Consider the following 25,879-nt stretch of genomic DNA (forward strand, 5'->3'; position numbering starts at 1 on the left):
CCTTCGCTTCGTGCAGACGCTGCCCTGGGGAGAGGGACAACCCTCCCCCGACCGGGACTCAACACACTCGCCCCCTCGCTCGTTACCGTACACACCACATGGGCGACCGGCAGCTGCCCCAGAGCCCGGTTCACCCGGGGCCGCCACTGCTGCGCGAGGCTGGTGGCGGGCGGGTTCGGTCCCACGGGGGATGCCGGGCCCCAGCCCCGCCCCCACTCCTGGGCCTGCGGCTCAGCTCATCCCCCCGGGGCACAAACCCCACCACGGGGCATACCGGAAACGGGCCGAGGGGGCTAATCGCAGCCTCAGGGGCAGTGGGAGGCCGGAATCCCCCGCCCGGTTCTCCAGGCCGGGCGCTCCTCGCTTTGGCAGCGACAAGCCCCTCAGCCGGGGCTGGGGGTTCGGGGGCGGGGCGGGGGGAGGCCGCTCTCTCACCTCCACCATGGTGCCCGCTGCGCCCAGCAAGAGACTGACCGCACACCCCCCCCGTCCGTTCCGCTATAGAGACACTTCCGGCGCCTGCCCGGATGACCCGGAAGTGACGCGCTGACAAAGACGCATGCGCCATCGATCGAGAAATGGTAGGGCTGAGGGGGCGGGGCTCTTGCCCGGCGGGGCGGTGGCAGATCGCGTTGCTTGGGGAGCTGCGGATTCGATTCCTTCCCTTCCTACGCCCCCCCGCGTGGTGCCCGTTTCTGACGCTGCTACACCTGGAGCGGTGGACACGGCAAGGGGCATTGGGCGCTGCGAATGGATGAAGTGTTTTTAGCCCACAGCAAGCCACACACGCAGCTAGGGGGCGTGGTTTAGGGGCCCTGATTTCAGGTGAGCCTGGCCTGTCAATCACTGTCAGCGCCCCTTGCGGCGACACAGCGCTCGCCGCACGTGCTGGGGGCGAGCCCGCTGCGGACTCCGGAGCGAGCCGCTGGCGGCGAAGCCTGTGGATAGGACGGTAGAGCTTCCAGGAGAGCCCGCTGCCGTTCCACACCCCAGAGCTACTGGACCCGCTCCCTCGGGCGAGCGAACTTCCCCTGCCAGCCGGGCTGGACGGGGCTTCTTTGAACGGAACGACGAAGCACTAGCCAGTTGAAATGCGCACCCAGAGCCTGTATTAGAAGATCTTGAGAGGAGCGATGCTTTGCAAACGTGTTGACGGTTTTTACAGTCTACTCCAAAACAGGTTGAGAAGCAGCTTTAATTTAATAAAGGATCAAAGCTTGACCCTTACTACTCCAGCTCCACTTGCCACACTTAGAGACTAGCCTGAACATTTCAGCCAGATGGTAAAAAAAAGTGTAATAAACAACTGAAAAAAGCTGTTTAGAAGATACACTCTTAGGCAGCTTTAATTTAACTGACGCTGCTGCAACATGTTTTAGCCAGGCTACATTGTGTCATTTCCACTCAGTCTTCGGGGATTACGTGATAAATATATATAACCATGTGGCGGCACAGATGTTTTTGTATAAACAATTATTGTCTGGAGCAATTAACCATCAGAACATAGGTTTCAGAGTAGCAGCCGTGTTAGTCTGTATCCGCAAAAAGAAGAACAGGAGGACTTGTGGCACCTTAGAGACTAAATTTGTTAGTCTCTAAGGTGCCACAAGTCCATCAGAACATAGCAACTGCAATTACAGATACTGAACAGAAGAGTGCAACAGTTAGCTTTCTAAAAGATACAGGGTATTTCACTGAGCAGCTGTAGTAAAGATCAGAATACTGAAAGGCATGTTAACAATTCCAAAATGAGAAATGTCTCTGGAGTATTGGTTTCTGAATTTAGGTTTGATTTTATAAAACTTCATCCAACTTTCTAATTTTATTGTAGAATGCAGAGAAATATTTTAGGAGAGTTTTTCTAATTCATAGGATTTGTAATATATTAAACGTTATGTATGAAACAAGCCAGAGTAATTTGGACAGGGAGAAGTGTTTGTAATCCCAGGATCACAATAAGAAATTTGCAAAGGAAAACTGCATTGTTATGTGATACTATATTCATTACACCTAATAACACTAAGTATCAGGAAGTAGCCGTGTTAGTCTGTATCCACAAAAACAACAAGGAGTGGCACCTTAAAGACTAACAGATTTATTTGAGCATAAGCTTTCATGGGTAAAAAACCTCACTTCTCATCTCCATGCATCTGAAGAAGTGAGGTTTTTTTACCCACAAAAGCTTATGCCCAAATAAATCTGTTAGTCTTTAAAATGCCACCGGACTCCTTGTTCTAATAACACTAAATATTTTTTTTTTAAAGGAAGCCTTTATTTGAACTCATAGAGTATTTGTTTTTCCCCAAAGACTTTGTATAAACCACAAAAAAGATGTCAACTATGGCCATATATGGGGGGAAAAGATTGTCCTGTTAATGTCCATGTATTACTATTATTATTCATTCATATAGCACTATAGTCATGCTTGACACTTTACAAGTAAATAAAAAGACAAGCCCCCTACTCTGAGGAATTTACAGTCTCAGTTGATTTGCCAAAATCCTCAGGAATTGAAATTCCTGCTATAAGAAGGTTCCTCTGCATGGTGGCACTCCAGGGAAAATATGTATCTATTGACCATGTATGGGCTTTGGAGACCAGAGTGGCTGAACTGGAGGAGCTGAGGAAGACAGAGAGGTACATAGATGAGATTTTCCAGCAAACATAGAACAGTCCCACCCCTGGTCTGACAGCCTCTGTGCTGTTGAGGAGGATGAAGGAGAGGAGAGCATCTAATGAGCAGAGGGAAACAATCCCATAGTTGGGACCCTTCTTCCAGATGATGTTGTGGTATCCTCTCACACTGAGGATACCTCTCCGGGGGAGGGAACTCCATCTATTAGAAAGAGACAGGTATTAGTAATGGACAATTTGATCGTTAGAAACAGATAACTGGCTTTGCGATGACCGGGAGAACCACATGGTAACTTGCCTGCCTGGTGCGAAGGTTGCGGATCTCTCGAGACTTATGGGTAGGGAATAGAGAATCTCTATCTCCTAGTGAGGACGAGAGGATGGAAAATGATAACATACAGGCCGGGTCTAATCAGAAACAGTCAAATAAAATAGAGTCCCATTCAATTACATTGTATAATGGCAGACAGCTAAAAGGAGACATGTTTTTAAAATACTTATATACCAATGCTAGAAGTCTAAATAATAAAATGGGTGAACTAGAGTGCCTTGTATTTAAATGAGGATATTGATATAATAGGCATCACAGAAACTTGGTGGAATAAGGATAATCAATACCAGGGTACAAAATATATTGGAAGGACAGAACAGGTCATGCTGGTGGGGGAGTGGCATTATATGTGAAAGAAAGCATAGAATCAAATGAAGTAAAAATTGTAAATGAATCAAACTGTACCATAGAATCTCTCTGGATAGAAATTCCATGCTCTAATAATAAGAGTATAGCAGTAGGGATATATTAACAATACATGGAGGTATACCTATCTCATAGAGCTAGAAGGAACCTTGAAAGGTCATTGAGTCCAGTCCCCTACCTTCACTAGTAGGACCAATTTTTTGCCCCAGATCCCTAAATGCCTCCCCCCAGGTTGTTGAACTCACAACCCTGGGTTTAGCAGGCCACTGCTTAAACCACTGAGCTATCCGTCCCCCTCCCATTACCTGACCAGCATGGTGATAGTCACTGTGAAATGCTCAGAGAGATTAGAGAGTCTATTAAAATAAAAAAAACTCAATAATAATAATGGGGGATTTCAGTTATCCCCATATAAACTGGTACAGGTCATCTCAGGACGGGATACAGAGATAAAGTTTCTTGAGACCTTCAATGACTGCTTCTTGGAGCAGCTGGTCCTGGAATGCATCAGAGGAGAGGCAATTCTTGATTTAGTCCTAAATGGAGCACAGGATCTGGTCAAAGAGGTGAATATAGCTGGACTGCTTGGTAATAGTGACCATACTATAATTAAATTTAATATCCCCGTGGCAAGAAAAACACCACAGAGGCCCAACACTGTAGCATTTAATTTCAGAGAGGGGAACCACACAAAAATGAGGAGGTTAATTAAATAGAAATTAAAGGGTACAGTTCCAAAAGTGAAATCTCTGCAAGCTGCGTGGAAACTTTTTAAAGACACCATAATAGAGGCTCAACTTAAATCTATACCCCAAATTAAAAAACATAGAGAACCAAAGAAGAGTCACTGTGGTTAAACAACAAAGTAAAAGAAGCAGAGAGAGGCAAAAAGGCATCCTTTAAAAAGTGGAAGTTAAATCCTAGTGAGGAAAATAGAAAGGATCATAAACACTGGCAAATGAAGTGTAAAAATACAATTAGGAAGGCCAAAAAAGAAAGCCAAAGTCTCAAAAAGTAATAGCAATTTTTTTTTAAGTACATCAGAAGCAGGAAGCCTGCTAAACAACCAGTGGGGCCACTGGACGATTGAGGTGCTAAAGGAACACTCAAGGAGGATAAGGCCATTGCAGAGAAACAAAATAAATTCTTTGCATCAGTCTTCACAGCTGAGGATGTGAGGGAGATTCCCAAACTTGAGCCATTCTTTTTAGGTGACAGATCTGAGGAATTGTCCCAGATTGAGGTATCATTAGAGGAGGTTTTGGAACAAATTGATAAATTAAACAGCGATAAGTCACCAGGACCAGATGGTATTCATCCAAGAGTTCTGAAGAAACTCAAATGTGAAATTGCAGAACTACTAACTGTAGTCTGTAACCTATCATTTAAATCAGCTTCTGTACCAGATGACTGGAGGATAGCTAATGTGACTCCAATTTTTAAAAAGGGCTCCAGAGGTGATCCCGGCAATTACAGGCCTGTAAACCTGACTTCAGTACCGGGCAAACTGGTTGAAACTATAATAAAGAATAATATTGTCAGACATATAGATGGACATAATTTGTTGAGGAAGAGTCAACATGGTTTTAGTAAAGGGAAATCATGCCTCACCAATCTTTAGGAATTCTTTGAGGGGGTCAACAAGCATGTGGACCAAGGGGATCCAGTGGATATAGTGTACTTAGATTTTCAGAAAGCCTTTGACAAGGTCCCTCACCAAAGGCTCTTACGCAAAGTAAGCTGCCACGGGATAAAAGGGAAGGTGCTCTCATGGATTGGTAACTAGTTAAAAGATAGGAAACAAAGGCTAGGAATAAATGGTCAGTTTTCAGAATGGAGGGAGGTAAATAGTGGTGTCTCCCAGGGGTCTGTTCTATTCAACATATTTGTTAATGATCTGGAAAAGGGAGTAAACAGGTGGCAAAATTTGCAGATGATACAAAATTACTAAAGATAGTTAAGACCCAGGCAGACTGTGAAGATCTACAAAGGGGTCTCTCAAAAACTGAGTGACTGGGCAACAAAATGGCTGATGAAATTTAGTGTTGATAAATGCAAAGTAATGCACATTGGAAAGCATAATACCAACTAAACATATAAAATGATGGGGTCTAAATTAGCTGTTACCACTCAAGCAAGAGATCTTGGAGTCATTGTGGATAGTTCTGTGAAAACATCCACTGAATGTGCAGCGGCAGTCAAAAAACCAAACAGAATGCTGGGAATAATTAAGAAAGAGATAGATAATAGAACAGAAAATATCATGTTGCCTCTATATAAATCCATGGTATGCCCACATCTTGAATACTGTGTGCAGATGTGGTTGCCCCATCTCAAAAAAGATATATTGGAATTGGAAAAGGTTCAGAAAAAGGCAACAAAAATGTTTAGGGGTATGGAATGGCTTCCATATGAGGAGAGATTAATAAGACTGGGACTTTCCAGCTTGGAAACGAGATGGCTAAGGGGAGATATGATTGAGGTCTATAAAATCATGACTGGTATAGAGAAAATAGATAAGGAAGTGTTTACTACTTCTCATAACACGAGAACTAGGGGTCACCAAATGAAATTAATTGGCAGCAGGTTTAAAACAAATAAAAGAATGTATTTCTTCACACAAAACACAGTCAACCTTTGGAACTCCTTGCCAGAGGATGTTGTGAAGGCCAAGACCATAACAGGGTTCAAAAAAGAACTAGATAAATTCATGGAGGATAGGTCCATCAATGGCTATTAGCCAGTATGGGCAGAAATGGTGTCCCTAGCCTCTGTTTGCCAGAACCTGGGAATGAGTGACAGGGGATGGATCATTTGATGATTACCTGTTCTGTTCATTCCCTCTAGGGCACCTGGCACTGGCCACTGTTGGAAGACAGGATACTGGGCTAGATGGATCTTTGGTCTGACCCAGTAGGGCCGTTCTTATGTTCTTATGACCCATGAAGAAGTACAGTGCAAACATTGTGACAAAGATGCATATTTCCGAAAGGTCAAAGTTTGTCCCTGTAGCTTTAAAAGACCAAAGGCCAAGTTCACATCTCTGGTAATTTCATTTGTTCCAGCAAATTTACACTAAGGATGAATTAGGTCCCAGATCTTAAAAAAAAAAAAAATCAGTTCCGCGATAATTATTATAGGCCAGTGTCTTGACTATAATATGCAGGAATCTGTTTTATTTTTTGCAAACCACTTACAACTGGAATTTTGGAAATTTTAATCAAAGGAGAAATGTTTGTTAATCATTATTTAGAACCAGTTATAATCATTTGCACACATTTTGTAGTGCTGTTTGCAAGACTGATGTAAACAGTTAAGAGTGTCTCACAAATTTATCCTTAAGAACGTGCTTGCTCCCAAGGTAAGGTGACAACATTATGTTTAGTTTGAGTATCATTTACAAGAAACCTTTGGAACTTTGGAAATATTTGCTACTGGTAAGAACAACAATTTGAGGGGATGAGAGATTAGTATCTGCCCACACTATTGTTTTCATAGTCAATATATTCTTACAACACTATTTGTTTAAAAAAGACATTTCTAAATCAGTTGCTAAGCAACAGTGGTCTTTTTTTCAAATTTAATTCTGTAAACATTATGACTTATCTGTGGCCTAAGAAAGTCCTGTTGCCTCCCACATCTAGTCTTATGCCAAGAACAGATTTATTTTTGATATGAGAGTCACTAATTCAATGCCCTTGACTTGTCTGACTTCGTGGGCTGGTTTAAAGGGCATTGTACCATTGATCAGGCAAGTCAACAGAACAACTATTGCAGCTACTGAAGGAAGTATCCATTCATTTTTTAAACTCTAATGGTAAATATCCTTTTTGTGTCATATATGACATAGTAGAAGTAGAGATCCTGATACACCATGGAGTTTACTATTTTGTCATCGCATGGCAAACTTGCGACAATACCATTACACCTGTAATTCAGGAGAAGTTTCTATCCTTTGAAGTCATGAAGAATAAGGAGGGGGAGACATGAAAAATAAAGTGTTAACAAACTTTTCCTTGTTGGGGGCTCTGAAAAAGTTTGTTTTTGAGTATTAATAGTAACTATAGTGTGGTCCCCATTGTACTGTAGCGTATGCAATTTGAAACTACAAAATATCATGTACATTGTCAAAAATTGTTAATTTGTTGTGCTTTCCTGGTAAATCCCTAGAAAAACACAACAAATATATCATGATATGCTATATTTTGACAACTGTACAAGGGAAGCCAGACAGGCCAATTGAACATACTAGAGTGGGATAGGTCAAAGACTGAATTCAACCAGGAAGAGCAATGAAGCCACATGGGGAAGTTTTCTGTGGCTCTCACACCAATGCCCTATCCAGGAGAGGATCAGAAGGACTGGATCCTGTCCTCAAAACTGCATGTTTCTTGATCTGTGGGAATGAATTAAATTTTATTTAATCTTTATAAAAAGCACATTATAAGTACCAAGTATTTAAGAATGTATTATCAGTTTCAAAAGAAGAACCAAAGTGGAAGACAATTAAAAACTTGTAAATTTATTAGCAACTTTAATTATGAGGAAGGATTGCCTGGTGGTTAGGACCTTAGGCTTGGACTCATGAAACCCAGTTTCCATTCCCTGCTTCACCGCAGGTTTGTATGTGGCTTTGAGCAAGTTTCTTAGGCCCAGATCCTCAAAAGTATTTATGCCCCTAACTCCCATTAATTTAAATTGGAGATATGAGCCTAAATACCTTTGAGAATATGAGCCTTAGCCTCTCTATGCCACAGTTCCCCATCTGTAAAATGGAGATAACAGTACTTCCCTTTCTCAGAGGGGTGTTGTGAGAATAAATACATTAAAGATTGTAAAGTGTTCAAATACTATGGTAATGGTGGCCATATAAGTACCTAGGATAGATTCTAGGTGATGCTTTTTAGTAGTACCCAATCAAGTAAAATCAGTACAATAGGATACTGTAGTACTATTACTAGTTTTTGGCTTCTGCACATTCTTTCAACACACATTAATAGGAAATGTGAGTGGTACAAAAGGTAACAGTGATATGGGTGTCAATGGACATGGGACGAAATTCAATGGAGCAGCCCCTGCTTTAGGCCAGGCCTGCCTTTAGTCCAGGATGTTTAATAATTAAGCCCAAAGTCAGGTTAAACTGCTCCCATATTTCCTAGGTCTACAGGAATTTTGATAATGGTACATATACAGAAAAAGAGTCTGAGACATGCAGCTTTATCTGTTCCCCTCCTTGTTTTTCACTAAAACTCCCACCTAATGAAAGTGTGTCTTTACAATGGAACTTATGTTCATTCCCAAAACTATTTTGGATTGAATACAAATATCTGTCACCATAGAATGACAATGTCCTTTTTAGAATGTTCCTTAGTTTTTGTTCTGTTTGTTTTATAAATGTTCATTTGCTGGACAGCTACCTTATTATTATTATAGGAAAATACTCTGCATTTCCTTTATAATTTACAGAAAAATTACAGAGAGAAATAGCCAGGGGTATGATAAAACCGTGGCTATATGAGAGTTTTGAATAACTGGGAAGTGTTTTATAATACCTATTGGACAAATGTGGGACAGTATTTATAAGGATCTAGTTTAATAAAATGCATGCTCACAAATTCCATATGTGTCTTTTTAGGGGGGAAAATGAGAATAAATGAGATTATTCATTTAAATAAATGAAGTTATGAATCTATGGTTGTATTTATATACAGATATCACAGTTGTCATTTCAACTCCACACACGCAATAAAGGGGGACAAAACCCATGATCTTCTGCTCCTAAAAAAGGCCCCTACTATTTGAACTCAAGAAGAACTAGCTATAGTAATTGGAGAACCTCGTTATAGGGCACCCACTAGCAGGGTATATAACTATACATTTGGGAAGTTCTGACCTTCAGTCAAGTAGAAGGTGACAGGACATACCACTGGCTTTTATATTATATAATATACACACTGAGGTGAGGATTTTTTCTGCTTCAGTATGAGTATGAAACTTCCATTAGCCTTTGCAGGAATTATGCACACATCTAGGACCAAAAAGATAAACACCCACTGTATTTGTCACAAGTCCATATTCAGCATCTAGCAGATAAGGATTGGAAGCCCCAGGGAACTTCTTTTGAATAGTATTCTTTGGGTGAGATTTTCAAAGGCAAGGAGAATTAGGCACTTATCTTCCATTTGTGCCTTTGAAAATCTCACCCTTAACATCAACTGAATCTTTATTACCTCAAAATGTGGATGCCCACTGTGATTATACAATTCAGCTTTAAGATAAGGATTCCCATAGTTTTCTCTAAAAATATAATAAATTATATATCCAGTAAGTTAAATACATTCTCTTATGTTAATGGCACTTAATGCTTCTTTTGACACGTTGTGATTGTTGCCATTTAATAAGACACTTTAATTATACAATATGTTCTTTAAAAATGTCTTTATGTACATTTAATTATTTTATTAATTATCATTAACAAACATAAGATGTTTCTTTTGATTATGTACTTTGCTTTTGCAGTTAAGAAGGGGAAAGAGTAACTTAAATACGTGACATTTAATTATTTGAAATTATTTTTATTTTATGTTATTTTTTAAAATCTAAGTATGACTGAAGTAATATGAAGTAGTGAATGTTGTTTTGTGCCTGAATTATTAATCTGCCTGTTGAATAGAACTGAGCAACTATTTCACAGTGAATTATTAATTAAATGAATGTAGACTCTTTTCTGCTTGTGAATTTCCTCAGCAAGCTGATGATTTTTTCATACTTACTTGATATTCAAATTTCTTCACCATATTAATTGTAATTTCTACAAATTATTTTTGATCTGTAGATTGATTGTGAGCAAGTCACTAGGAATATTCAAAATTCTTGTTTTGTTGGCTAATTTTGACTGTTTACTGATTGTGCAAGTACAGCTCTTAAAATCCAGTATGGATATTCACAAATTGTAAATTCATAATTATCCTTCTATGATTGTTCTCTTATATTTGCTTAAAATGTGCTGCTCCTGTGAAAATTCCTGCTTGTCAAATTGTTTACTAGAATGCTAATGACAGGAGAACAGACAGGGTGCAAACACAGCAGAAATGAAGTCAGGTTTTATGGTTAAAATGAATATTTTCAGAACATTTCTTGAGATACACAAGCAACATCTTGGAGTAAAAAAGATCTACTAAGGATTTTGTTTTAGTGAGGGTAAATGAGGCCCAAGTTTGTATTTCTGATATAATAGATACCCATTGGGGTAGTGCTAACATCTGTGATGGATTTTCAAATATTTTGCCTACTATTAAACCCTCCCCCATCTCTTCTAATAACACCAATATTAACTAGGACACTTATGAGTCAGCTGGATCTTTTTTGGCACCCCACTCTTCCTGTTTATCCCAGGAGTTATGTTGCATATTCTGGGTCTGATTCTGCCAACAATTTTGTGAGCATTAGTCAACTCAAGTGAGTAGCCCCTATAATGCCAATGACTACTTTCTTAAATAAGGTTTGCAGGTTTGTTCTCTCAGCTTTTGGTTTGTTTTCCAATTTTGTTTTGTGTTTTTAAAATATGCGTAGGTTGTAAACTCTGGGCTAGATTATGAAAGGTACTCAGCTTCCTTTTGGGCATCTTAATGACTTTTCAAAAGGGCTCAGCATTCAGTGAGTCCCACTGATAACAGTTGGGTACTGAGCAGTTTTCGAAAACTGGCCACCTTACTTAGGTGAGTAAAAGAAAGCTGAGCTCTTTTGAAATCTGGCTCCAGTTGTGGGTGCTGAGCATTTCTGGAAATCAGACTTTTAAAAAAAAATTAAGTTATTAGATAGGAATCAACTTTTATCAATTAAATTATATATCAATAGGCCCCAAACTAACAAAGTACTTAAGAATGTGCTGAACGTTTAAGTTCATGAGTAGTCCCATTGAAACTGAAATGCTATAGTGCTTTGCTGGATATGGGCTATATTTTGTAAGTTCTTCGGGGCAGAGCTACCTTTATTATATGTGTGTGTGGTTCCTAGCCCATTGGGACTCTAACCCCTGATCAGGACCTCGAAGTGCTGCAGTAAGAATGATAGTTATCCTGTAAGCATCATTGAGGCTATTGCCTCAATAGCCTTCCTGAGGTTTGATACCCATAGAAATGTATGTTGACGTATGCATTGTACAATATAGCTTAGCATTGTGTATTATATGATTTTGATACATATTTAATGAAATATTTTAAAAAGTCTAAGGTTTCCAAGAGGAGAAAGTAAGTAACTTGCTTTTTTTGTGACATTTGACATTATTTCCCTCACCTCAGTTGGCTGGATGTGCACCTTTTCAGGTGTTTCAAAAGGCTAATGATTTTTAGGAAAATATTAAATTCACATATTTGAAGAAGAGGTGATTTTCAGGATTTATACATTTAAACTATGCCATCAGATATGTGGGGTATGTGTAACATGTAGATAAGGCCTCCATGTAGATGTTGCTCAACTGGGGAATTTGTTCAGGCACAAAGTGAACAAAGAGATTAAATATTAACAGTGGAACGATAACTCTTTTTTCTGGTTAGACCTATCATTAGCAAGCCAGGAGACTTCAGACTGTCTGGTATATATATGAACACAAAGTGCCTTTCACTGTCAGTACCTTCAGCAGGGGAAGGTTACCAAGATGTTTAAGCAAGCCAGCATCATGAAACTGCTATTGCTGTGTCTGCTCTGTGTTTCCATAGTTAAATCCCTGGCTTCTGTAGAGTATGATGATGAGGTTGTAGTAATGATGATAATAATTAATAATAACAATAGTAATGCTTGATCTTGCTTAGTTGTATGTATGACTTTATAAGCTTTATAATTTAGTTAAATTACAAAAATAAAATGTTTAATTATCTCAAAAACATATTCATCTTCAGCTTAAGGTGTTCAAAGAAAATTGTTTGTAATTATTTTTTTCTCATATGTGTAACAGCAAACTGTAGGGTTTTCCCCTCCTGTTTTCTGATGTATTTTCCTTCTCTTCCCCCTCTCTCTCTTTGTAGGAAAGTGACAACGCTCCCAGGGTAAGATTGGATTTAATTACATGTTCAGACATATTCAAGTAAGGATATTTATTTAGCAATTTTAACATTTATTTAAGAGCATGAGAAACAAACTCTGCGTAAGTAAAAGAGTAGCAAAATGTGTGTTCAATAATGCCTTGAGACTATTGAAGTCAATAGGAGTCTTTCCATTAATTCAGTGGGCTTTGAATCAGGCTCTAAATGAGCAACAAAAGGAAGGAACTGGTTCCCAGTTCATACTGCACTGGAGTTAGAAAGAGAGAAGTAACATTCTGAAACAGAATTAAAAAACAACAAACAAACAAAAAAACCCACCAAGGCCAGTCTAAAATTAAGGCATAAAAATGTGTATAGCTGGTATATTAATTTTGCTTAAGGAAAGAAATTTAAAAGAAGTCAATATTTGATTTAAAATTGGACTTTTAAAAATCTTGTACAAATCCCTAAACAAATGAATACCAGGTTCAAAAATAAGAAATTATTTCATATGTGGCATAATTGGCTGGATCTATAAATTGAATATGTTTCTGGTATACTATTTTACCGAATAACTTCCCAGCCATTTTCTACTGTACACTGCTTATTTCTGATGTTTCTAAGAGTTTGATCTCATAGCCATTACACATGTGGGTCTTACTTGTGAGAGTAGTCTCATTGACCTCACTGGGCTACCCACAGTGAGGGTGTGAAGGATCAGATCTGAATTTTTTGGTCTATCCTATTTCCCTTATTCAGAAGATTGTTATCCATATAGATGCCTAATTCTTTTTTGAATCCTACTAATAACTTGAAACTCCATGTCCAGTGGCCATGAGTTGTGCAAAATAATCTATTTCTTTTTATCAGGTTTAAGTTTCTCGCTATTTATTTTTTCTGAACCTTTTCTATTTTTGCTATTTCTATTTTGAGATTACAATATTTTCAGTATTAGTTTCAATTTCATCTTTTAATTGTGTCCTAACAATTTGTTCACTTTTTTAATGCCAAAGTACATTGAACAGATGTTTTCATTCAGCTACCCAAAATGATACTCAGGTCTTTTTCCTGCATGGAATTAGTGTATTTCTTGTGTCTAAAATGTGAGAGATAGAGAGTAAAATGACACCTAAAATATGCCAATAAATTGATGTATGCTATTTATATATTTTATACAATTGATGTACCTGCTTTTAAAATAATGATCCTAATTATAAAGAGTTTTTTCTCCCTCTGGCTTTGTGTAGGCTAATGGCGAAAAAGTGGATGCTCGAGGTCACAGACCAGTAGATAAAAGACGGGAGCCAATGCCAACTCTCAGACCAGCTCCTCCTCCCATTAGTAAAGGTGGATATCAGGCTCGTCCAACAAAACCACCCACTCGGGGCCAGAAGAAAGAAAATGTCGTTTATCCTGATGCTGGAGGCTGCAGGCATGCATCAGATGAGCTAGTAGGTGTATTTTCCTTGTAATTGCAGTGGAGACAGATGCACTTAATAGTAATTGTATCCCTGCTTTCAGAAATGTACTAAACCTCACAATGGTACTACCTGCAGCTCAGCAGGTATCTTGAGCTTGGAATGTTCAGTAGCATTCAGGTAGTTACAGTGAATTCGATGCACTTCCCTTTCTAGTGCTTTGATGATACCCCTCCAGAAACATTAGTCATCACTATTTTTTCAGAACTCATCTTTTTAAACTGTTGTGCCCTTTAATATTTTTTTCTTTCTTTAACAGTTGTGAAGAACAGACAGTTTTCTTAATCAACCAGACACCAAGAAGTGACCATTGTAGTTCACTGACAGCCCAACTCTGCTCTCCCTTGCTCGTGTTGAGCAGTACCTGATTGAGCAAGTAGTCTTGTTGCTTTCATGGGATTATTTGTTGAGTCAGATCCTACTTATGATGAGCAGGGAGGCAAAACTGAGTCCTGAATGATGAATGTAAATAATTATGAGCTAGATTGTGCCCCCCCATCACTTACATGGCTGTGCATTGGGAGGGAAGGAATAAGGAGCCTCTCTTCTCACTCTTCATGGCCTGCAAAAGGGCTGGATAGAATTGCAAGACCTGTGGTTGAGGAGGCATAGGGACTGCAATTGAGATGCTGCCCTCTACTTGAGGAGCCATTCATTGGAGAGGTGCAGTAGAGTAGGCAGAGCCAAAGGTTCACTTCTCACCCCCACTCCCACTGATTTATTACCCTAGAGATGAAAGGAACGAAGATGGAAATATGTAGCTGTGTCTTTAGGCATTACGAATTGAAAGAAAGATATAGCACAGATCTGCTTTAACATATTAATACATTATCCAGGGCATCTTCACTATCAAACATTTTTGCATCTATCCTGTATGGCATGGCTCTGTCCAGGTGTCCAATATTAAAAGGAATCCCCCACTTTTTAAATTCTTCAAGCATTCATTACATTCTACCATCAGTCTTTAACCCAAGCTCTTTTAGGTGGGTAGTATATGCAAAGACAAGTAGTATGTCTAGTAGAATGCTAACTTCTCTATACTGAACCAGTTGTGCATCACATTACCTCAGTCTTGGTCTCCAGTAAAAAGCATAAGTTGTTACCATGCTGCTAGGCATCTTAGTATTTGAGAACTTATTACTTCTAACTAGAGATGACTCAAACAAGTTTGTTAAAGTTCAGTTAATCAGAAACGCAGGATTATTTTGGAGGCCTTTAGTAGGTTGGGTACTTTCAGTCAAATACTGCTTTGAAATTTGGTGCTTTTGTATTTTCTTCATCCGTTTTGGTATATTTTCATCCTTCAGAGGAATAGTGACTGATGCTGTAATAATAGTGCAAGCTTCCAGAGGAGATAATTGTTTAAATCTTTTGGTGTATGGTTGTTTCACATGAAAGATACTCATACCTTATGTACCAGACTAAAGTTAATACTTAATTTTGTGATTATGTGGGGGACATATATCTCAATATTTTTGGGTACCTGGTATGGCTGTAGTGCTTTATGAGTCATAATTTTGTACCTGCAGATGGTTAAACCATGAACAGTTGGTAATCCAGAAAAATTAGCCAAAAGCAGGTGGTGGATCACAGATATTAGGGGGTCTCCCCTGCCCAGAACTTTAATGAGTTATCAGAAGGGATCCCCAACTGGAGCTTGAGCCTGTTTTCTCCATTTAAGATGGCAGTTTTTTTTCCAATAAATTGAATGTCTGAAGTATTTTGAGACCATATTGAGACAACTAAATAAATGGCTTAGAGTTGCTAGATGCTCAGCACATTTAAAAATCTGGTTACTTGTTTAGGTGCCTAAATATGAGATTGGGAACCTAACTTTAGGCACCCAGTTTTATAAATCTTGGCCCTAATCTACAGCACTTGTAGTTGACTCTTCCCCCCCCCCCGCTTTTTTAGGGAGTGTTGTGTCCAACTGGGTGTGAGCTGCAAACTGCATTGGTAAAACAGGAACAAAGTGTGAAATCCGACATTCGGGACCTAAAGAACAAAGTAGAGAAACAGTCCGAAACCTCTTCAACATTCTATGAGTACATGAATACACTAGAAGATAAACTGCAGAGAAGACAAAAACAAATAAAAGGTACATTATTGTTATGCATCATTGCAGTAAATCAGTATTACAGACAAATTTGCATTGCTACAAGTATTAAATATATAGGGCTTATTAAAAAAGGTTACAGATAGGAGCATCAGTCTAAGTAGCTAAGGTGTCACAAGTCCGTAAAACTAAATCTAAAAAATCCTAGCTGAGGGGCCAAGGACCTGATCCTGCTTTTGATGAAGTCAAAGGTAAAACTTGCATTGGACCCTTAGGCCTGTGTCTACCCAACAATTAAATACCCAGGTCAGCTGACTCAGGATCGCAGAGCTTGGGCTGTGGCACTGTAAAATTGCTGGGCTCCAGCCTGAGCCTGAACGTCTACACAGCTATTTTTAGTCCCACAGCCTGAGCCCTGTGAACCCAAGTCAGCTGATCAAGACCAGCCACAGTTGTGCTGCAGGTCTTTTATTCCAGTGTAGACATACCCTAGATGTCCCCAGCTCCTGGACAGCCATAATAAGCTTCTGTGAGGATGTTTACTACAGGTCCTTGGCAGAATATGGTTAGATGGGATGGGATCTGAGTTACTACAGATAATTCTTTCCTGGGTGCTGGCTGGTGAATCTTGCCCACATGCTCAGGGTTTAACTGATCACCATATCTGGGGTCGGGAATGAATTTTCCTCCAGGGCAGATTGGCAGAGGCCCTGGAGGTTTTTCGCCTTCCTCTGCAGTGTGGGGCACGGGTCATTTGCTGGAGGATTCTCTGCACCTTGAGGTCTTTAAACCACGATTTGAGGACTTCAATAACTCAGACATAAATTAGGGGTTTGTTACAGGAGTGCGTGGGTGAGATTCTGTGGCCTGTGTTGTGCAGGAGGTCAGACTAGCTGATCATAATGGTCCCTTCTGACCTTAAAGTCTATGAGTCTATGAGAATATAATCACAGCAAGAAATTTGTCCATTTATACTGAGCCATAATACAAAGTATGTCCCTGTTACTGGGACTAAAGCTCTTTGCACACTGTGAAATCAGGGAAGAGGGGGAAAGGACACACAGAGCACTCTTTTCATTTCTACAGCAGAAGTAAAATCTCAAATAATACTGACTGTATCATGGTTTATAATTTGGATTAGAATATGCTAGTTGGAAAACGTTGAAAATTGTGACAGTTGTTATACATTCTCTTTTCTAGATAATGAAAATGTAGTTTCTGAGTACAACACAGAGATAGAGCAGCACTATACATACATCAGAGAGAACATGGACAACAACATCCCATCTAGCCTCCGAGTCCTCCGTTCAGTTGTGGATACCCTACACAAAAAGATACAAAAACTGGAAAATGCTATATCATCCCAAATGGAAAATTGCCGCTCTTCATGCATTGTTTCCTGTAATATCCCAGTGGTATCAGGCAAAGGTAACTCATTTACATGTACAGAAATCTCTCCCTTCCGTCCTTTATATCAATGTACAACTGGACAGATGCATTATGGGCACATGTTCACATTCCTCCAAAGCATATGACACCAGTCACCAATCAGGACACCAGAGTTGATGGACTACTGGCCTGATCCAGTATGGAAAATCATATGTATTACCTGTCTTATTTATCTATTGTGGGTGGGATTTTCAAAAGCACCTAAGTGATTTAGGAGCATGAGTCCCACTGACTTTCAAAAAGGCATTGTGCGTCAGTGGGACCTGTCACTAAGGAGTTTTTGAAAATCTCATCTTATAAGGGATTGTGGGACAATACAGGTATAATTTTCTTTCTTTCGTGATTCCCTCTTATGTCATTTTAATTTATAATTTAAATCAAAGTGAAATCAAGCAGAATTAGATGTTTGTAAGATATTCCTGTATAATTAGCAAATAGAAATCTATTCTGTTAATTATTGTCTTTATGAAGAGGATTGTTCTACTAGAATTTCATAGATCCCTCAGAAACATAAACTGTTGATTTATGATTGCAGAATGTGAAGACATTATCAGAAAAGGAGGTGATTCATCTGAAATGTACCTCATTCAGCCTGATGCTTTCTTCAAACCTTACAAGGTTTACTGTGATATGACCACAGCAAATGGAGGTAAGTGTGAGATGAACTATGGTGCTGTGACAGGGATAACTATAAATATGCACAAAAATGAATTTGCACTGCTCCTGTATTTCTTTGCATTTGTGCTCATCTGAGATTATAACTTTTGGCACTAATTATTAGTTAATCTAAAGCAATTGTTCTCATGCTCTGGCTTGTGAACCATTGCAGAATGTCACCTACGGAAAGTTTTGAGAACTACGTGCTGAGGGATCTGAGTGCTGGAGTGGAAGGTGGCCCATGCATAGTAGGATCTTTCTCTAATAAAGTGGAGAAAGAATTGTTGGATAGTCACTGACTGGGCTTGGTAGATGAAATTTTGACTCATTGTATATTTTACTGTGGCTAGATTGAAGTGAAATATCACAACTGTTCTAGGGAGGAAGAAAAGCGTATGACTGCCCCCATCTCCACATCCTCCAGGTTGGCTGTGTTAGGGCTTCCTGGAGCTTGGGTCCAGGCCCTGAGCAGAGTGCAAGGACTGAGCCCCGGATGCTCCCAATTTGGAGCAAGTGGAAGGGAATGGGCAGATAGGGAAGCTTTGACTCCTTCCCCACCTTTCCCCATTCATTGGCCAGAGGAGTTGGCTAGGTGCATGAAGGGGAGTAACTTGCACACTTTCAAGGCCTGCAATGTATTAAAACCTCCAATGATGGAGATTCCACAACCTCACTGGGTAATTTGTTCCTAACTGTAAGGGTAGTTGAGCACTGAAACAAATTACAGTGCAATCTCTGGTACTGAAGGTTTTTAAGAATAGGTTAGATAAATACCTGTTGGGGATGGTCGAGACCAGTGATGCTCAGACTGAGGCTCGTGAGCTGCAAGTGGCTCTTTAATGTGTTTCCTGTGGCTCTTTGCAGCACATGATATGAAAATGCTGTGTGATTTAATTATTAACCAATCTAAGTTATTAACCGATCAGGATGCTTTTACTATGTTATTAACCAATTGTGGTTGATAATAAAATAATAATATGTGGTCAGTCATTTTGCTGTGAGAATAATATAGATATAAACTAAATATTTCCCCATCATACTGTTTAAATATGAACATATAGTACTATAGTGAATGAAACAATGAATTCACATACAGTGGCTTTTTTGGGTAATGTTGATCACTAATTTGGCTCCTGAACTACTGAGGTCTGAGTATTGCTGGTCTAGAAAATACTTAGTCCTACCTCAGTGCAGGGGACTGGACTAGATGACCTACTGAGATCCATTCTAGTTCTACATTCCTATGATTCTGTGATTCTACTTCTTCCCTCTATGCCCCAAGCAAGAGGGGAAAATGGGAAGAATTGTGCCTCTGAGACTTTCTCTGCCTTCCAGTGCTCCTCCTGGGGCAGCATAGCTACTCGTCACCCACAACTCACAACTAAGTAAATATCTAGCTAAATATGAAAATGTTACAAGCATTCTTTGCTTCTGACATGAAGATAGGCATTCAGGCCAGCACAGCAGTTTAACTATTTATAGATTATTTCAGAGAGTGCACACTCCAAAGATTGCACTCTTGCTTCATTAGTACTGTGATAACATCTGTAATAAGGGACCAAACATGTCCCTTTTGGCCTCCCTCTTCCAGCCTGACTCACAGGATATGGTACCACTCAATGTGAGTAGGGTGGTAGAACTAGGCCCTTACGCTCTGGGATCCTCCCACCCTGCAGGGTCTTAGAGCCCGAGCTCCAGCTCGAGCCCAGAAGTCTACACAGCAATGAAACAGCCCCATGATCCCGAGCCCTGCGATCAAGAGTCTGCTGTCACGGACCAGCCATAGGTTTTTCTTTCCTGTATAGACATACCCTAAGGGTTCAGTCCTGCTCCAGTTGAAGTCAATGGCAAAGCTCCCTGTAGTAGGGTTGACTCTCTCCTGAGAGCCCCCTTGTGGTCAGAGGTCACTCTGCAGTGCCTTGCCTCTGTCTCCCCCTTTTTAAAACTCCTTACACAGACTCCATACATTTTTTCTGTGGTCAGAATACCCATTCTTTGGGTCTGGATTTACTCACAGAACATAAACTAAAAATAAAACATACAGTCCCAAATTAAAGTCCAACCGACAAACATTTCTCTTCCTACTCCCAGGCCTTTCTGCCTAGGGAGGCCTTTTTGCCCCCTGCTTGCTTGGGTCTCTCCCAGGCCTTCCTTCCTGGAGAGCTTTGCAGTCCCTTTCTTTTTGTCCCCCTGCTTGCTCAGGATCTCTTCTGCCTTAGCCGACTATTCCCTAGCTGGAGTTTTAGTCCCAGATCCCAGGACTCTGCTGGAACCTGCACACTCCTAGCAGTCTCTGCTCTCCCTGAGTGAGCACCCATCCATCCACCCCCTTCACTGCAGCTTCCAGCTGCTCTTTCCAGGGTAATCACCTGATGTCTCTTGAGTTGTGCCTCTTTCAATAATCAGGGTTGGCTAGTCCCAGACCCTCCAGCTCCTCTTACACACCCCTTGACACAAACAGGAGCAGGATTACATGCTAACACTATTTGTTCTCTTGTTAATTGCAATTTAATTCAAATATTGTTGCCCCTGCAGGATGGACTTTGATTCAGAACCGCCAAGATGGCAGTGTTGGCTTTGGGAGAACATGGGATGCATACAAAAAAGGATTTGGAAATATTGCAAAAAGTGGAGGGAAAAAATACTGTGATACTCCAGGTAAAATTCTGAATACAAACCTTAAAGTGCTTCTTTTATTAAAACTTTTTTCTCAGGTTTCTTAAAACTGTCCACACTTGATTCAAAGGATGTTCATTAACTGTAGCAGATTTATGGGAAAATAGTAAAGTTGCCTTAAAACATATTCTGAAAGTGGTTTCACTGAGTTTCCTTTTATTGGTTGTCAGGTGAATATTGGCTTGGAAATGACAAAATCAGCCAGCTTACCAAAATGGGACCCACTGAAGTTTTAATTGAAATGGAGGACTGGAATGGTGCTAAGGTTTCAGCTCATTACGGAGGATTCACCATACAAAATGAGGCAAACAAGTATCAGATATCAGTTAGTAACTATAAAGGCACAGCTGGCAATGCTCTTATGGATGGAGCTTCACAACTGTATGGCGAGAACAGAACAATGACAGTTCACAATGGCATGTTCTTCAGCACTTTTGACAGAGACAATGATGGATGGTATGTACTTGCATTAGCAATTTTTTTTAATATCAAGATAAAGCTATCAAATTGGAGATATTACTGCTTTATGTGCATCTGAATATGCATTGTTCCACAATCTTTTAGAAAAGGGTAATATGTGCTAATTCTGCAAAATGTCACAATCTCGTAGAATATGTTTACTATCTGCTAGTCACCAGCCAAATGCATGCACTGCGCCACTGAAGTATCCAAGAGCAGAATTTGACCAAATGAAATTATGATTTAGACTAGAGCTGTACCAGAATCAAATACAGAGCACCTGCAGGTACACTGGAGTAGTGGGTTGAAGTTGTTCTAAAAATCACATCAGTGTCCACAGACTGGCACCTTTGGACACTGTATTATCATTCACATTAACTCATGAGATTATGGCCCCAATCTTGCTGTCCCTGAAGCCAATGAGAATTTTGACACTGAAGTCAATAGGAGCAGGATCATTGGGCCTTAGTCAGCGTGAGCCAAAAACGAAGGAGATCTGCTCCTGAAATTAGCAAAATATCCTGTTCTAAAAGATAAATTCTACCTAATCAAGAATAGAAAGAATTTCAATTGTTAGTGATAAAGTGCATAATTTAGAATCTCTTTGGCACTATAAATGCCCTCTAACCCTTTTACATAGTCATTTACTCTGTTATAATGTTTACTAATAGAGGAATTGCTTGTGTTGGCAAATCCATATGGTACGTATTGTTCGGTACCATTAAATTACAATTATATTTGCATTAGAAACACCTATGCATAATATAACATACTATAGGAACGTTGTGTGCCAGTTTTCTTAGTTTTTAATTAAATTCAGTAGGTGAATCCTTATTACTGTGCATGGACTTACGCATTGAGTACCAGTGGTAGCTATAGAATATTTGATGTGGTAGCTCTCTTCTCTACCACTATCTTTTTCAGCTGTAGACATGCAAAAAAAATTGTGCATTGGAGTGATCTATCATAAGCACTTTTCCACTTTGTTATTTTTAAAATGTGTGTCATTTTTTATGTTTATCAGAATGAGGAATCAGGTATAGTGCAAATTTTCCTGTGCATTTCTACCAATGCACCTCCAGCATCCCTGTCATTTAAATCTTTGATTTTTCTGAAGCAGATTTTTCTAATTCTGTGGTAGTCTTATGTGGCGAACAAACATACAGTAGAGACTAGAATAAGGTTGCCAGAATAATTTTCATTTCCTTCCAAAGTTGCATTTGAACTCAGGTATCCAGAAATGAAAGTCTAGTGCATGAACCCACTCTGACACCTTGTTTCTGTCCAGCCTCTTTTTGAAACCAGGTCCCACATAAGTTTTAGTTAGGAATGTAATTAAGTCTATCCTGTGACCATTTACAGAACTGTTAGGTATTAGTTGATAAGCTAAAATGATCTTTCAAAAAAGATGCAGCATAATTGTATACAATTTGTTTGCAAATTCTTTGGGATAGTTTCTTAAAACAGGAGATTGCCTAATGGGGTGGTCTCTCATTCAAGATTCATTGTAGATGGATGTTTCTTCTGAGCCTAGACTTTTCATTATCGATTCTTTGGCTGTTTGGGCTCAGACCATATGCTATTATGCATAACACATACCCAGATGAAGTGTATAGAACACACTCGATGATCAATCATTTGTGGAAAGTTCAGAGATAACTTTTACTACATCTTCAGGATCAGAAAAAACAGACTCATACATGCACACACAAATAAGAATATAAGAATTGCCCTACTGGGTCAGACCAAAGGTCCAACTAGCCCAGTATCCTGTCTTCCGACCAGGGCCGGCTCCAGGCACCAGCCTGGCAAGCAGGTGCTTGGCGGCTGCTCCGGAGAGGGGCGGCACGTCCAGGTATTTGGCGGCAATTCGGCGGACGGTCCCTCACTCCCGCTGGGAGAAAATCGCGATCACAGCATTTTTTTTTTGGCTGCTTGGGGCGGCCAAAACCCTGGAGCCGGTCCTGCTTCCGACAGTGGCCAGTGCCAGATACCCCAGAGGGAATGAACAGAACAGGTCATCATCAAGTGAGCCATCCCCTGTCGCTCATTCCCAGCTTCTGGCAAACAGAGGCTAGGGACACCATCCCTGCCCATCCTGGCTAATAGCCATTGATGGACCTATCCTCCATGAATTTATCTATTTCTTTTTTGAACCCTGTTATGGTCTTGGCCTGCACAACATCCTCTGGAAAGGAGTTCCACTGTGCGTTGTGTGAAGAAATACTTCCTTTTATTTGTTTTAAACCTGCTGCCTATTAATTTCATTTGGTAACCTCCTAGTTCTTGTGTTATGAGAAGTAGTAAACAACACTTCCTTATCTACTTTCTCTACACCAGTCATGATTTTATAGACCTCAATCATCTCTCCTTAGCTGTCTCATTTCCAAGCTGCAAAGTCCAAGTCTCATATCTCTCCTCATATGGAAGCCGTTCCATACCCCTAATAATTTTTGTTGCCTTTTTCTGAACCTTTTCCAATTCCAATATATCTTTTTTGAGATGGGGCGACCACATCTGCACACAGTATTCAAGATGTGGGCGTACCATGGATTTATATAGAGGCAATATGATATTTTCTGTCTTATTATCTATCCCTTTCTTAATTATTCCCAGCATTCTGTTCGCTTTTTTGACTGCCACAGCGTATTGAGTGGATGTTTTCAGAGAACTATCCACAATGACTCCAAGATCTCTTTCTTGAGTGGTAACAGCTAATTTAGACCCCATCATTTTATATGTATAGTTGGGATTATGCTTTCCAATGTGCATTACTTTGCATTTATCAACATTTAATTTCATCTGCCATTTTGTTGCCCAGTCACCCAGTTTTGAGAGATCTTTTGTAGCTCTTCGCAGCCTGCCTGGGTCTTAACTATCTTTAGTAATTTTGTATTTTTTTAAATTTTGTATTTTGTAAAAATGTATTGTATTGTTTAGCTACAGTGCATCTGTCACTATTAACTGTGTGTTTCCCTCCCTCCCCCCCACCTCCCAGGGTTCATGCAGATCCAAGAAAACAGTGTTCTAAAGAAGATGGTGGTGGTTGGTGGTACAATCGATGCCATTCAGCCAATCCCAATGGCAGATACTATTGGGGAGGGCAGTACAGCTGGGATATGGCAAAACACGGCACAGATGATGGAGTTGTATGGATGAACTGGAAAGGGTCATGGTATTCATTGAAGAAGATGAGTATGAAGATTAGACCATTCTTTCCACAATAATCATCATTAAAATGAACAACATTAAATGTTTTCAAGTGCATATCAAAGTTAACTTCTTTAGTGTATGATATTTGATTTTGCCTTTACATAAGAGAAACAAAAATTCCAAAGTTTATATGTCTGACTATATTGTGACTTGAATTGGAGAAGTCATGCTGAATATAAACCTATGTCTGACCCATTAAAAAAAACTTGCAAGTGTCTTTTGTACCCTTTGTACTTGATCCCAGGATGGAAGTAACTGACAGCTATCTTGTTAGTCCAGAAATAGATCAATATCAAAAATATCCATTCCTTTTTCTTATAAAACAATTCAAAATCAGTTATGAGGTGGGAGAGAATAATTTATCTTCACAGAAAATGTTTAAAGTAACTAAAATCTTAAAACAAAAGTGTCTTATAAATTATACTTATTTATATGTTACCAGTGAATAAGCAAATGTGTTCAAATAGGTGGCAGAAGATATATTGATGTTCATTAAATGTTTTCTACTACTGCAAAAGAATGTATTCTTATTCAGAAAAATGCACAAAGTAGCACAAAACAAAATTATTTCCTTGACCAACACAGGTTAAAGGGATCTCGTGACATTTCACTCAGCACCCCTCTCTCCACTTCAGGACCAGTCCCAGAAGCAAACCTCACTCCTGCAGCCCTCCTCCAACTGAGATCTCTCAGCCCTTTATAAGTATCACCTGACCCCTTCCCAGCTGGGTCTTACAATTGGACCTGCCTGGCTAAGGTCCCTGGCCCATAGAGGGGCAGACTGCCCTGTTACAGCCTCCATAGGGAGGCAGAAGCCCTCTTTCTATGGCCACAGGTTCCTGTCCACACCTGGTCATGGAGAGGACCTCAGTCCTTCAGCAAAACCTCCACTGATGTTAAGCCAAGAAGCTTAGTCTGACAAGAACTGAGTGAAGACTACAAGAGTGTGTCCATGATTACCCCTTTGTCAGTTCCTAAAGATATTGTTACAATACATGCTAATCCATGTGATTAGAAACAGGGAGAGTCCACTCACACTCTCAGTTATCAGTCACACAAAGAAAACTCATGCACAGTACATATTTGTTGGTTAGCTTTAACCTTAAAGGCAAACATCTGCAGGATAAGCACAATGCATCCTTGTTACTCACAGGATGTAATTGTTCTTCCATACAGATAAGCTTTTGATTAAAAAAATTCTTACCAATACACCGTTGTATAAAAAATAGCACATTTGTATATGAACCCTAGCTACACACTACAGGAAAGAAACATACAAAGAAAAAATGTACTATTAAACCTAGTATGCTATTATGAACCATTCAAACTGAGTACTAGTATTCTGTTACTAGTCCTATTAAAGTCAATGGGATTCCTCTCACAGCAATGTACTACTGAATGTGAGTAAAAGTGGCAAAATCAGGCCCTAACAGAATGTAGAGGCTTTCAATCAAATGCTTTCCACACCCTGAATAAGGTTGTTTTGGGAACCTTGCTTTGGTGAGTTACAGTGATGTATCTTATTTTAAAACTGTAGTAT

The 25,879-nt window shown here is 39.7% G+C and overlaps 2 protein-coding genes and 1 long non-coding RNA gene across 4 annotated transcripts in view; 2 read left to right on the forward strand and 1 right to left on the reverse strand.

The window, feature by feature from the left end:
• PLRG1 (pleiotropic regulator 1) overlaps positions 1-1,372 on the reverse strand; it is a 32,707-nt gene extending 31,335 nt beyond the window's left edge. The window contains exon 1 of one of the 2 annotated variants that reach the window (XM_005299346.4): positions 436-1,372. In XM_005299346.4, coding sequence (XP_005299403.1) covers positions 436-444 — 9 coding nt within the window. In that variant the 5' untranslated portion in view covers positions 445-1,372. Of the gene's footprint in view, positions 1-274 lie in introns of both variants that reach the window. The other variant, XM_042842165.2, reaches the window with a different exon arrangement.
• Positions 1,046-1,970, forward strand: LOC135983653 (uncharacterized). Its single transcript, XR_010601376.1, has 2 exons — positions 1,046-1,507; positions 1,626-1,970. It is a non-coding gene; the product is annotated as an uncharacterized LOC135983653 (long non-coding RNA).
• A 9,939-nt stretch (positions 1,971-11,909) lies between these two features.
• Positions 11,910-24,554, forward strand: FGB (fibrinogen beta chain). The gene is made up of 9 exons (XM_024106231.3): positions 11,910-12,083; positions 12,355-12,375; positions 13,599-13,802; positions 15,744-15,927; positions 17,086-17,313; positions 17,870-17,983; positions 20,527-20,649; positions 20,838-21,123; positions 24,125-24,554. Exons 1-9 carry the CDS (start codon positions 11,988-11,990, stop codon positions 24,351-24,353), a joined length of 1,485 nt encoding a protein of 494 aa, XP_023961999.1. The 5' UTR covers positions 11,910-11,987; the 3' UTR covers positions 24,354-24,554.
• Positions 24,555-25,879: the final 1,325 nt, after the last annotated feature.

The sequence above is a fragment of the Chrysemys picta genome, chromosome 5 (genome assembly GCF_011386835.1).
Source record: "Chrysemys picta bellii isolate R12L10 chromosome 5, ASM1138683v2, whole genome shotgun sequence".
Lineage (NCBI taxonomy): Eukaryota > Metazoa > Chordata > Testudines > Emydidae > Chrysemys > Chrysemys picta.

Bases quoted from the DNA above. Each gene is read 5' to 3' on its own strand.
- FGB (XM_024106231.3), top strand. From the start codon at position 11,988: ATGTTTAAGCAAGCCAGCATCATGAAACTGCTATTGCTGTGTCTGCTC. The intron at 17,984-20,526 runs GTAAGTGTGAGA...TTGCCCCTGCAG, and splicing joins TATGACCACAGCAAATGGAG to GATGGACTTTGATTCAGAAC. The intron at 21,124-24,124 runs GTATGTACTTGC...CCCACCTCCCAG, and splicing joins GACAGAGACAATGATGGATG to GGTTCATGCAGATCCAAGAA.